Raw genomic sequence first — 13,591 nt, 5'->3', positions numbered from 1 at the left:
TGGGTTCGATCCCGACTCTGTCTGTAATATTTGGAGTTTGAATTCTCTCCCCGTGGTCACGTGGATTTTTCTCCAGGGCCTCTGTTTTTTTCCTCCACATTTACAAACATGCATTTAGGCTACTATGAATGTCCACATCAGCCACTTCATTGCGCGATCATGTCACCAGGTTGCTTCTGAAAAATCGCTTATATTGCTCAGTGGGCCTTATCTGGTAAAATAAAATTTGTTTATAGTTTAACCAAACCGATCATTTAATAAACAGACGGCAGTCTGTCTTCACCCCCATATTAAATTAGCTATACATGTTTTTTAAATAAATGAATTTACATGTTTGCATCATCTGTATTGTTTTAGAGGCAATCCCTCTTCCCACATTTCCGCAGATAATTGAGTTGACTACTGCATCCGTCGTAAATTACCAAAACGAATGGGAAATTGCACTTAGAATCGATTATTGTACGAGCATGTATTTGGTGTTTACATTGGTGGTGAGTTGCTGCAACTATATCTTTTATGCAATTGTTATTTCTTTGTTTCACCTTTTCAGGATGGTACATGAGACGATATTTTTGACGTTGAAATAAACTATTGGGTGCATTGTAATTTGGTTGTTTAATAAAGGCTGGAAATGTATATTGCTGGTGATGGTTTTGTTTTGATATAAAATGTGCTGTTTATATAGTAGCAGCGAGTTGGTGTAATGATACGAATGCAATAAGACGATTTGTCCAACGTTAAACTAATTAAATAGATTAGCATTATTTGCAGAGTTTCTGAAGTCATTGCAGTCTAATTTTGAAAAAGAACATTTAAATTTGTTTTCTATTTTTTTACTGTTTGTACAGTAAGTCATGCAAAGTATATGCATATTGACATTTGAGAAAGATGAACATGTGCACTGCTCTTAAAATGCAAAAAATTCAATACATTGTCAGATTCTATATAGAAATGCAGTACATTGTTTGGTCATTAACGTTTCACTTTCAATGCACATTGAGTTTTGAAAATATTCTATCAACACAATTATAGTGATATTTTTATTATTTCCCTTCTACGTGACTTTACCGAAAGAACCAAGAATACAATTATAGCAATACATATCTATTGTAGGAGAATCATCTGCCACTGTGGGTAACATTGGACACACTTGTAGGTGTCTATAGATATTTGATACTGCAGCTCACCGATACATCCTTCAATAAAACCAGTCGATTCGAGACAAGTGTTGGGTCCACGTCATGTTTATTTTGCTGGGTTTGACAAGAGCTGATATGCAGCCTAATCTATTGTTTACACGCGACAATTTATGGGACTCACATTGCTACCACTACACTCACGCATTTCAGGAGGGATGGCAAGCCTTAAACATCCCAGCGCACGTCAAAAATGACTTGATGTGAAGCAATACGCAGCAAGACCCCTCGTTAAAACACAAACAGCGAAAACATTCTATTGACCTTAAATACAACGATAAAAAAATGAACAAAATAAAACTTGCCTAAAGGAACAATGAAAAGTACATCTAAGAAGGTAAATACAATTCCATGTTTCATTTGCTATGCTATAGTTAAATGATGTTGCACAGAGGATGATGTTGGGCACACACGTTGCTTTGTATTTACACCAGGATGGAGAAGCTGGGGACGATGGGACGTCACAATTGTACAAGCACTATCACGCAACCCCACGCACACACAAAGTACATTCCACTTACAGGCTGACGGCAACAAAAAATATATTGGTTTCCTTTTTGATGAAATCCGTAATTTCGGCAAACGAAGAATTTGTTGTTGCAAACTTAGAATGCTCGAACTGCGAGACTAGATTTGCTTCTGTTTAAAGGTGCGTTGTACTCTTTGTCTGAACCCACACGTAATTTGCAGTGTAAAGTGCTTGCATACATTCCTAAAGAGAGAACTGCAGATCTTTGTGACAAATCATTTACGTGTTTCATTATGAACGGAGCGAGAAAACACTAAAATCCGTAGCAGTAAAATTGGGCAACTAACACGTTAGAGATCTGTTGTTTACGGGAAACTGTAAAAAACACTTAAAACGTATTATTCCGGGAAGATACATGGTATTAAAACACATGGCTTTTCTAATAAATGGAGAGGTGGTAATGATTCTTATTGTGCCTATAAGAGCCGTCATACTTGCATGGTTACCATTTCCACATATGTTATCAGGTATTACCACCTTTTTCGTAATCCACGGCTACAGATAATTAATCAGACCTCAACGCAAATGAGCAAAACTGCATGATGTCGAATTAGATTAAATTTATATGGAAAAACAAATGAGGCAAACTTTCGCCTATTTTAATGAGTCGCGATGTGATTTGTTTAAAGTGAAAACATTCATGATATAATTCCTCAAAAATGTCTAACACCCCCCCTCTCTCTCCAACTTCTTAATGTGAATGTCCCCCCCTAAGTATGCAGAGCGAATTGAGATGCACTTATATTCTTTATACATCCAAAATCCAATTTAAACTCTCAACTTTTCACAATTACTGGTACAGTAACATTACTTTTCACATCGGCTATACGCCCAAATCACTTGCATACAATACACACCAGATATATAAACCTGCTGTATTTGCTACACAATCTCAATTCGGTTCACCGTCACCAAAAATTTCCAGGGATGATTGCGAATTGATTCAAGGGTCACTCCCGTGTACTCGTGATGAGCATCGTGGCTAAGGTAGCGCCTCTCGTGGCTTCAAGGGGATCACGCGCACTGCCAATTGCTAACAATCGACGACTCAAAGTACCGTGGGCAGGCGGGGGGGGGGGAAAGAGTCGAGACTCACCGCTCACAATGTCGAACGAGCGCGTCGCGATGGAAATTAATCAAAGGATCAACGCACCCATCATAAATGTGCGTGTGTGTGTGCCCGACGGTTTACGTGCGCGTCTCGTGAAACCGCGTTGCGTCTCGACTGCTCACGAGACCGAGGTTCAACAGAGCCCCAGCCGAAACTCTTCAAGGTGAACAGTAATTATTAGTAGCATAACAATCTCGACTCGTGACACGACACGCACAACCAGTTGTCGCTCGGCTCTCAGAGAGAGAGAGAAGGTAGAGAACAACCGCAGGAGGAGGGAACCACAGGCGAGCGGGGGAAGGCAGTCAGTAGCCACGCGCAAAAAAAAATTGCCAAGCTCTGCGGTCCTCTCTGCATATGGAGAGTGTTTATCGGCCAATTAATGCGCGCTTACGCGTGGGAGGAAACGAAGGTTCGCGCGCTCTCACGATGATCGATAAAGTTGACGCTTACAACTGCTAAAGTGATAATCAAACACTTGAGAAATGCCATTCGAGCACAGACCACCCCTGAGTAGACTGCAGGGCGAACGCGGTCCACATGGAAGGGGTTTTTCTCAAGCCCGCGCCCTCTCGAGTCGACGAAAGCGTCACACGACGGCTTTTCGACCGGCACCTCAAGACAAGGCGACGGACGCATTCATTTACGGGAGAGTGGTGGTGCTGCTGCAACAAGCCTTCCGAATTCGTGAAATCGAGCCCTCGAACTCGCAGCACCCAAAGCCCCCTGGCCGCCCCCCTCCCGCTTCGGCATTCAGCTAACGAAGCGTCTCCGGTGATAGCGCGACATCGAAAAAAGCCACGGGAGGAGAGTCGGTCTACTAACCACGACCACCACGTGGATCTCGCGTGATGCCTCTTTTGGTGCCAGCGTCGACATTTGCACTCGGCCGGTGGGTGTGAGAAGCTGTGCTAAAATATTTACAACGGTGGTAAAACGGAAATATCAAACGTCTGTGCTATTGGAAACCAATCAAATTTCGTTACCAGTCCCTTGGCAGGGCCCTTCACCCCCCAGGAAGGCTGGTCATCTTTACAAAGAGAGAGTTCGAATGCCGAGGGTGTGAAAAACAGGAATAAGGTCCGAGACTTCCCCCCCCCCCACATCAAAAACTGTCTGCCAAACAAACGTCCACACATCACTGTGGCCTGAACAGCAGCAACAACCTCTAAACAACCTAACACTATAACGGGAAGGATAGTTCTACACCGCGGCTTGTGTAAGTCGGATTGCGCCGTGCCAACCGGTGATGAATCATCATTATCAAGCAGCAGCAGCCATGATCAATAATCCACCCTAGCCACGTGCACGTGGGACGATCTAATCGAACCGTCTTTTCTCCAATGGGTGCCCTCTCAGGAAACAACACGAATGGAGGTAACCGATTCATTAATTCCGTCCATGGGTGTCATTGAAAGCGAATTTCTTCAGAACTGCTTTTTTGGTGTTTTAGTCCGTCGTCCTTGCCCCGCACCTCCGGTCAAGCACGGTTGGCTACGTACGGTGCGAAATAAGTTCAATGTACGCACGCGTATCTCCGCGTTCGGAGGTCGATGGGGGCAACGTGTTTTGCCGGCAATTTATCTCGGCACGAGCTCTCGTTAAAAGTTGCCCCGCGGCGAGCCGGGTTCACGAATCATTGATCGTCAAACGAGCGTCACAAAAAGTCCGCTGAAAATTGCGGGCAAAGATTCTGGCGATCAGTTCTGTGGTCTGACACGATAAGCCCGGGGGGGGGGGGGGGGGGGGGATGCCAGTTGACCATTATGGTAATCATCCCGTTGCATCTTGATTCGTGCTGCCGCAGAGCGCATGTGGTGGGGGTTCACTGAGGAGTGGATGACGAAGATGCTGCGATGCCATTTTCCTGAGGACATTGTGTGCTCAAGTTTGGAAGAAAATCATCATTATCATACCACAAAAACTGAAAAAGTGTCATTCTCGATGGTTCTCTCATCGTATGTTGCCTCCCGTATCTCCTTTACAAAGAGAGATTTTCTTGATCTCAATATGTGCTTGCTCGCTTATAACCAAAGGCCGTAAATCAAGCCGCGTTTCATCATCATTATTATTATAGTTTACGACCTCTATCCATTAATTATGAAAATTTCAAAAGGCATGCTTCGAACCTTGTGGCACATTTCACGGCTCAAGATCGATCGGCCACTCACGAAGAGGGGGGGGGGGGGTAGAGGGCTCAAACGTGCCCCCCACCCCCGTCCCCCACCAACTCTGTCTGGCTTTACTCGGCAAAAATAATCTGCTTCGTCAACGCCCGGTTACGTTTCCACCCACCGCCTCCCTTGCTTCCCACCTTGATGGGGCACACACAGCAGCAGCGGCGGCGGCGGCCGCGTTAACCGCATCGACGGATCTCGGATGCATCGGGTGGCGCCGGAACAAATGCAGGCGGTGGGGGTCATGGTCTAAGTTCACTTTCTCCGCTCTTGTTACGCACACTGGGCGCACGCAACCACAACCACGTCAGTGTCGGGCTGCCCCAGTTGTGGTCGTACGGCCACAACCTTTGGCTCACCACCGGCCGCCGCCTTCACATTGTCACGCGGCTGTCAAGAGCGGTGCCACACGGCACGGCGCGGTACGATGCAAGGATCCCCCACGATAAATCGCGTTGTGCGTTTTGCAAAGTATCGTGATAATCGTTTTATTACTCCTAACTTGTATTATATGACCATAATAAAGGTGTTTTTGTGTGGGGGTTTGATCGTGTAAATGCAAATGTGTCGTTAAACCCGCCACCACCCGACACAGCCAATTAGTAAGGTTTGTCACGTAAACAAAATATGTCAATTAGTTACTAGTACAGCACACCGGTGTGTTGGAGTAAACCCACAACATTTACAATTCCAGTACGGCGTTTCGCTGCTGATTACAACCAGCCTCATCAGGCAATTAGCCAGAATTGTGTTCTTTTAAAATATATATATGTGCATGTGAAATCAAGTTCGGTAAATAAAGTTCTAAATAAATAGCTATTGTCCAATAAAAAATGTATGCTTTGCCAAATGCTTTATTTATGGAACTGCTAGGACGTAACAATTTTCGTAGTTTTTAAACTATTATTTATCGTGTGGCTGCCAGCATCTGCTTTATCGTCTGTAACGCCGCGAGGCTTAGAAAGACGCGCGCAGTCGGCTTTTATTCGGAGTGAACAGCAGTTGAAGAACTTAAGCGAAATTTAATTGCACTGGAAGTACAGCAACAGCACAAAGCATGATTTCGGTAAAACTGTGAAATACAATTGGGTTATTGGAATACGACAAAAGCGAGAATCATCGTACCATGAATTTTATATCGGATCATATCGTGAAAAAATGTACACTGTGGCAACCACGCTTTGCTAATAGCATTATCACAGGACAAACATTTGCTGGAATGAAACCACATCCATCGATAGTTCTGCAGCCTGCATTATAACGGAAGCCACGTGCTTGGCTTCACACAATCCAAAGGTTTCCAGTTTTGTGGCCAGCATCTGATACCTCTGTCGCAGAACCCAGCTCTGCAGAGCGATAAATCTTACAAGCCAACCAAACAGTCATAACAGCACTAGGCTTAAGGACGAGAAAATAACATCAATGGTTGCATTTGACTGAAGATAAAATCAAGGTCACAATATAGAACATTGACCGCACGGCAAAAAATCCACTTACGGAGGCTTTTTTTCTTTTTCTTCGTAACGTTACAATTTAATACAGTTTGCCAAAAATATGTTCACCGATGCTTGCCTTGGAAACCAAAAACACAGATGCAATTAAACCGGATAGTGCAGCCCCTAGCCAACGGTGAAATAGACCACAACGATGATCAGCAGACATGGAAGTGTTATCGAGAAGCAGTTACAGAAAGTTTTACTTCAATCCCGCAAAATTCCCAGAGAGCAGTTAGGGGAGGAAGGGGGGGTGGGGTGTCCCCAAATTACCGCACCAACTTATGCACCAACGCGAATTACACCACGGAGAAATAGAGATGGCGCAATAATCACTGTCCAGAAGAGTGGTCTATGTTGTTGCCTCCTATAAAATTTAAGACAAACTAATTCGAAACCACGGTATTATATATATTTTTTAAAAGGTGCGCTCAAAAATCACAACAAATACAATGTGCTACTATAGCCGCCACTGGGTGTATAACATTTAGATTCTAAATGCAATTCTTGCAATGCTACTAACTGTATATAATCTGTCTCTCCCCTCCTGTTTTAGGCCCAAGCTTGTTGTCAGGACACGAGACTGGCCTGTTTCCGTCGTACACCACGATTCCCTACGACAATGCGAAAAACCTGCACCACCGCGTCGCCCTTTGTGATGGCGCTGCCGGCCAGAATGGAGCAGCGAATTACACCGCAAACACCACCGCCGCCAACCACACACCCACCCCACAGCAATGACCGCACGTCAGAACGCGTCGCTCGCACGCCACGCTTAGCACGACGAGCTTGTCAAGCGAGCCAAGCGCGCACGAACGGCTTTACAGCTGCCTACCGTCTACATTTAACGTCCGCCGCGCGCTCTTCTTTGATTTTCGCGCCGAGTGGAATGACGCCCGTTTGCATACGGACAACACGGAGCGGGATGGGCCGACGGTGCGGGGCGGAATAACCGGGACTCTTGAACATACCCATATACTGCTCACGGTTTCAAATGGTAGCATTTTCTGCAGTGTACTTAACATTCAACACAAATAATATATCGTAGTTTCTACAGTGTGGGGGGGGGGGGGGGGGGGGATGGTTCAACGTGGGTGGACATGAGAGAGGTTGATGCCAAGTAGGACCATCGCCCAATGTAACGGACGTAAAAATTCGATACCAGGCGGTGCGCTGCTGCTGTTGCGACGGAAGGGCTGTGATTACGGAGGAGCGCTCGCGAAGGAAGCTCTCGCCATGGTTTTATTTTCACGCCGTTGGGTTGGGGGGGGGGGGCAAAAAAAAGTGGAAGCCCATCCGCTAGACCGAATTGTTTTTTGCTGGGAATGCAATAGGCAGCGGGGGTTCAAAGGGTTACAGGATAACAGTTTTCTGCCCAAAGTTCCAGAAAGAGCCATTACGTCCCTTGGGCAAAATGCTAAACTTTGACTCGGGTGGTTTCGTGTGGGATTTTATTGGTGGGTGGCGAACGGAGGGCGGTGGGGATTGTAATCTCCGTTTGCTATCGCGAGCGCAAAATACCCACTGTAACGATTAAATTACAACATAAATGTTATGTTTCTGTTTAATTCTCGGCTAAAATTTACCATAGAAACTAATGTGATTTCTACCCTTATACGCAGGTAGGAAAAAGCATTAATTTTAAAACATTAACGGCGACAGAACACTTGGGCTAAAACCGCAGTACAGGCATATCCCTCGATTTACGAAAGAAAAACACGTCTGTCGAAATTCGCAAATTAAAATGGCTTTTCCAATTAATTAAAACAAAAGTTTGGGATAGTGTTTCAGACATTCATTCCAACTCTGCTGCGAACCGAAAAATGCACACCAATATCACTTTCGCGATGCAAAAAAATAATAATAGCATCAATATTAAAACGATGAGAATGCCAATGAATTTGAAGCAAAAATTACAAACATTTTCGGTGGGAACTCGCCGCAAAGATCTTCTTCACGGTGGCTTTTCCACCGTGGCACTGCAGGGACACCGTGGCACTGCAACGGGAGCCTCCCCCGGGGGTTGGCGGCTCTCGTTTGACCTCACGGGCAAATTCGATTTTGTTCATCGAAAAGTATCCGTAAGTTGTCAACTGCGTTCGCGTGAAATTTCGTGAAAACCGAACGTTCGTAAATCGAGGAGGGACACCCTGTACTATGCGGGGGGGGCGGGGGCGGGGGACCCGTCACCACGAATACACGACGACTCAAAATAAATAACGGTCCCAGATTACGCTTCCCACAAGGCGAGCGTCTCCGCTCCGTGTCACGAAAACAAAACTTAGCGCACTCATCATCCACACCGGCGGTGGTGGTGGTGGGGGGGGGGGTTTGCGTCAAGCGGGGGGAGGGAGAAGGGGAGACGCGGCCGAATATTCTTTTCCCCCCCCCATTAATTGTCAGCACTGAGAGTGTACTCACTATTCGTAACGCAGACGTCGCTCGGCATAGCAGGAAAAAACGAATCGTTCCTCGTTGTGCTTCCTAACGGACGCATGCGTGCGTATGCGCGTGCGGGAGAAATATGCTGCGCTACGAACCCGGCGACCCGAATTAGACTCCTGCTCACGGCCAGCAACCGATGAGCACGGTTGGCCACGCACGGTTCGAAAGAAGTTCAACGTGCATGCATAGCAACGCCGGTGACGATTTATGTGAACCAGTCCTGGGCCTCCCCTAGGTTGACTCGGCCTTAAACGAGTACCCGGTACGATGTTAAACGTCATAACTAGGGAGACAAAGGAGGCCGGGGGGTGGTGCTGGTCACATCGCCACTCATGTACCCGTGCCAGCAATCACAAGGTGACTGGAGGAATTCATATTCATGTTATTCTTTCGTTATTTTCTTTGAACCTATCTACGTGACTCTACCGAAAGACCCAAAGAATAACCACGAGACGCTCGCAGAAAGCACCTGCCCCAAGCGTCTGTTAAGATCTTTGTCTTCGTAAATATCCAATGGCCGGTACACAGCTCAGTCGATAGAGTAACAGAGCTGGGAGAATCATTCAACTCATGGGCGTACCCGTGTCATTGCAACCCGTCCTTTTGGGGTAGATAAAATGAGCTGGGGGGGGGGGGCATTTAGGGGCAGTGAGGGGCAGTCAGCTAGCAAGGGGCAGAAGCAGTGGCAATAGGGGGTAATTGCAGGGCTGCACCTTTGCCTTGCTGGGACGCACCACCTGGTGGAATTCAAACAGTGGTTGGTCCCTCCGGACAGACTGATCTCCGTCTGAAGAACGTGGAATTTCCCACCACTGGATGAAGACCACCGGGCGGATACGAGCTACACACAATACTTATTTGGAGGAGGAGGGATGCCATCGCCAGTGTTTTTCTTCTACGCCGAGGGACGTTTCGTATACGTCGCGTAGTTTGCTGCGACCTTTGTGCATTTCATCACCTTATTAATATCATTGTCATCGTCGTCATCGTCGTCGTCGTCATCGTCGTTGTTGTCGTCGTCGTACCGATCGCTCCGCGGGCGCCTCCGACCCCTAGAAGGTCAGCGTGGAGTCGTCCCACTCGAGCTGCTCGCGCGGTGCGTGCCGCGGCTGCTGCTGCTCCACGGAGGCGCGCACCCCGGCCTCCCCCTCGCCCTCCTCGGCACCGCTCTCCTCCGACTCGGCGGCCGTGATGTCGTCCTCCTCCTCCTCCTCTTCCTCTTCTTCCTCCTCCTCCTCTTCCTCCTCCTCCTCTTCTTCCTCTTCCTCCTCCGCGTCTGCCTCCACCTCGCTCTCCGCCTCGCTCGCCTGCTCGCCGCCGTACGACTGCGGGGCAAGCGGACGGCGTTGGGCGATGGGGGAGGAAGCAAGGGGGACACACAAGGTGGTGAGTTCGTGCGGACCGGCGTGTCGCACCGACGTTCGTCGATTGGCCGTTCAGCAATTCTGCTCGAAACTCTAGAATCGAAGGGAGGAGAAGGATGTGGGAGCCATGGTGGCGAGATGTTAACTACCTTGCCGGGTTTACAGGAGGTCGTGGGTTTGATCCCGATCCTGACGCCTGTATATCTGCAGTTTGCATGTCTCGCTCTCACCATGGCCACGTAGATTTCTCTCCAAGTCCTCCGGTTTTTAACCTCCACATTTCGAATCAACAAAATGTGTTCAGAGTATTTGGCCGCTATGAATTTCCACGTGATAAGCCACTTCGTTGAGCTATCATTTGTGGCCAAGTTGCTTCTGAAAAATAGCTATACAGTTCAGTGGGCCTTAGCTGGTAAAATAAATATATATTTTTTATACTTTAGTTTAGACTTGACCTGCAGAGAGAACCAAAATGTGTTTTTATTTAATTGTGTTTTTTATTTCCTGCCACCAACAACGTGCAGACAGTCACTTAATATATGAATAATTAAAGTATGATAATTAACGTGTGATTGCTTCACAATGGAGGTTTAAAGTTATGCAGCACCAATTCACGTAATAATAAAAAGTCTATCGCACACGGTCTTCATAAGGGGATTGTGAATTTTAAGTCTGCAAAACATATCACGGAATTAACGTGCATATTTACACGGCAAATGACAAACCCCTGATGACCAGCTGCTATTTCATAATCATACTAATGGAAAAAGTTTTAAACCTTTTTTTGTCCTGGAACATGCAGTTCTGCGTTCTAAAGCTTCAGATTACGTGTTCTTTCAGGCAGGTTTTTTTGCGTGCTCTTAAATCTACAAGTCATACACAGCATACAGACAAAGGTTGCCCATATAGCTCCTAAACAGACCGTTGGGACAAGTGCTGTGAGAAGTGGGCACAAATGAAGAAGCTCCCCCCAGTGCTGATGCTTTTACGCACACACGTGATCAGATACTCATTTCAGGCTAAATTGAGCTACAGGAGGACCATAACTCGCCACTGATGTTAGCCGGAGCTGGGAATACTGTACGTGTCAGGTCATCGGGTTCATAGTGAGCTAACCGCTGCACCACTGTTCCCCAGGACCGGTTCAGACAATCGTCACCGGTGTTGGCCGTGAGCGGGAATCGAACCCGGGTCGCCGGGGTCATAGCGCAGCGCGCTAACCGCTACACTACTGCTCCACACACACACACAAAGGCACACAACTAACATCTTAACATTTCATTTATAGCCCTTGGCCAATCCACTGGTAGATCGGGGCCTCCCCAGGCCTTTTGGTTATGAGTGTTTATTGACCATACTTCACCACACTGGTCAATGGTCAGTGCAGGTTAAGAAATGGGGATGGCGGTGGGGGACGATGACAGTGCAGATATCACTCCGCACCGATGCTAGCCGTCGCTGGAAATCGAACTTGGGTGACCAGGTTCATAGTACAGTGCGATAACCACTGCGCCGCCGCTCCAAACCTCTGTACATTTGCTGCACACATCGTTACCCTCAGCAGCACGGTTGCCACATTGGTTATCTGGGAAAATAAAATAAATTACGAGCTCGGAGATGAAGCATCTCGTGGATAATCGGTATTCAAACGTGTGCACATCTACTAATGCGCACACAAAAATACCCCAGACTATTTTTTTTACACGCGATTTCTATTAACTCACTCTGTTTTTGTTGTCGTATCCTCAAATAGTGTAACTCAATTTTAACCCACTTCCCAATGTGGTATCGACTGCAAACTTGGTATACTTAAGTCATACTGATGACAATACTATATTCTATCAAACATTTTTTTTTTAAACGTTCTTTTTTATATGTTATGTTTCGGCTTGGGTCTAATTATCCACGCTCGACTAACGTTGGCTGTAATTCACCACAGCCCCTTACGTTGTGGCAAGCTTCGGGGCCACTTCCTGGAGTCGTGGAGTTCTGCCATTACTCGTACGGTACATTTCATTAAAGCGTGTTTAAAAAAAAGTATTTTTTAATATTACTTATTATTGTAAAAACCCTTTGGAGGCTTTATTTATACTTACCACGGCCACGCACCCTGAACGTTTAGAAGCGGCATTGTGGAGCTATTTGCTTTAATAAGATTATTAGTATTCGGTGGAACTTGCCCGAAGCTTAGCAGTGAGATCGAGGCTCTCTGCTGAAGTGTTTGGAACGAAAAAAATTAAAGTAAGCGGTAAAGATATTTTTCGCTGCGGAGTGTTAAACGCAACAGGCGATATGGCGAGACATAGGGCCTAACTAATCGAGGCTCGCCGGTCGACACCGGCAGCGCAAGGCAACGCGCGTTGCCACACTTCACAGCGGCACGCGATGGTCAACGTAATATCCATTCGTTGTTCTCGGCGAGTCACGTTGTTGCCGGTGATATTCTCGAAAATGTTTTATTTTGATCACGTTTTCACTTATTTACCCAGGAAAGACCATCTGTTTCCAGGACGGTCCTGCCAAGTTTGTATTTTTGTTCACGGTCGAGGGGGGGGGGGGGGGGGGGCGATGTTTGCCATTAGGTTTAATCCCAAATTAAACATTTTCAAGTAATTTGTCAGCGTGGGGATGATTGGCCAACACATTGCATGTAAAGAAATGAAAGAAATTAGTTTTCAATCCAGACGATTTAAAAGTGCATCATATCGGAAGGAAGGGCGTTCCAGACGGTCGCAGAAGCTCATCCGAAAGGGCGCGAGGCGGTGACCGTCTTTGTACGATGGGCAGCCAAAAGCTGCTGCAGTTGGATGGGCGGGGGGGGGGGGGCATCCTACAGAAGTTAAGACCCACGCTCCTAGGAGGTTGACATTGAGAAAGTGGAGCCCGACTAAGTGACTTACCGTGTGGACATTTACATCAGCCAAATACTCTAAACGCACGTCGATTCTAAATGTGCAGGTATAAAACCGGAAGACCCGGTGGGGGGGCGCGGGGGGGGGCGCGTGGCGCTTACCTCCATGGGGTTTACGGTGATGGTGAGCGCCGAGTCGTCCCAGTCCATCTCGTTGTCGCGGGAGCCCTCCTGCTCGCGCGCTCCGCGCTGGTTGGCCGAGCGGGCGCGCACGACGCCCAGCACGATGGCGAAGACGAGGAAGCCCACGCACAGGACGATGACCACCGTGGCCGTGCCGGGGATGGCTGCGGGCGGAGCGGAGCCGGGGCGAGAGAGGGAATCGCGTAAATAAATGAGCGAATGGAAATAATTAAACGGTCCAC

At 47.2% G+C, this 13,591-nt stretch overlaps 1 protein-coding gene across 1 annotated transcript in view; it reads right to left on the bottom strand.

The window, feature by feature from the left end:
- Positions 1–1,228: 1,228 nt before the first annotated feature.
- The window catches only part of CLSTN1 (calsyntenin 1), a 151,473-nt gene continuing 139,110 nt past the window's right edge, over positions 1,229–13,591 (bottom strand). Inside the window, 2 exon segments of the mRNA XM_061566011.1 lie at positions 1,229–10,276; positions 13,329–13,513. Of these exon segments, the coding sequence (XP_061421995.1) occupies positions 10,004–10,276; positions 13,329–13,513 (458 nt within the window). The 3' untranslated portion in view covers positions 1,229–10,003.

This window comes from Lethenteron reissneri, chromosome 36, assembly GCF_015708825.2.
Source record: "Lethenteron reissneri isolate LAM-NWPU_2019-01 chromosome 36, ASM1570882v1, whole genome shotgun sequence".
NCBI classification, from domain to species: domain Eukaryota; kingdom Metazoa; phylum Chordata; class Hyperoartia; order Petromyzontiformes; family Petromyzontidae; genus Lethenteron; species Lethenteron reissneri.
This window is presented reverse-complemented; position numbering and strand designations above follow the sequence as displayed.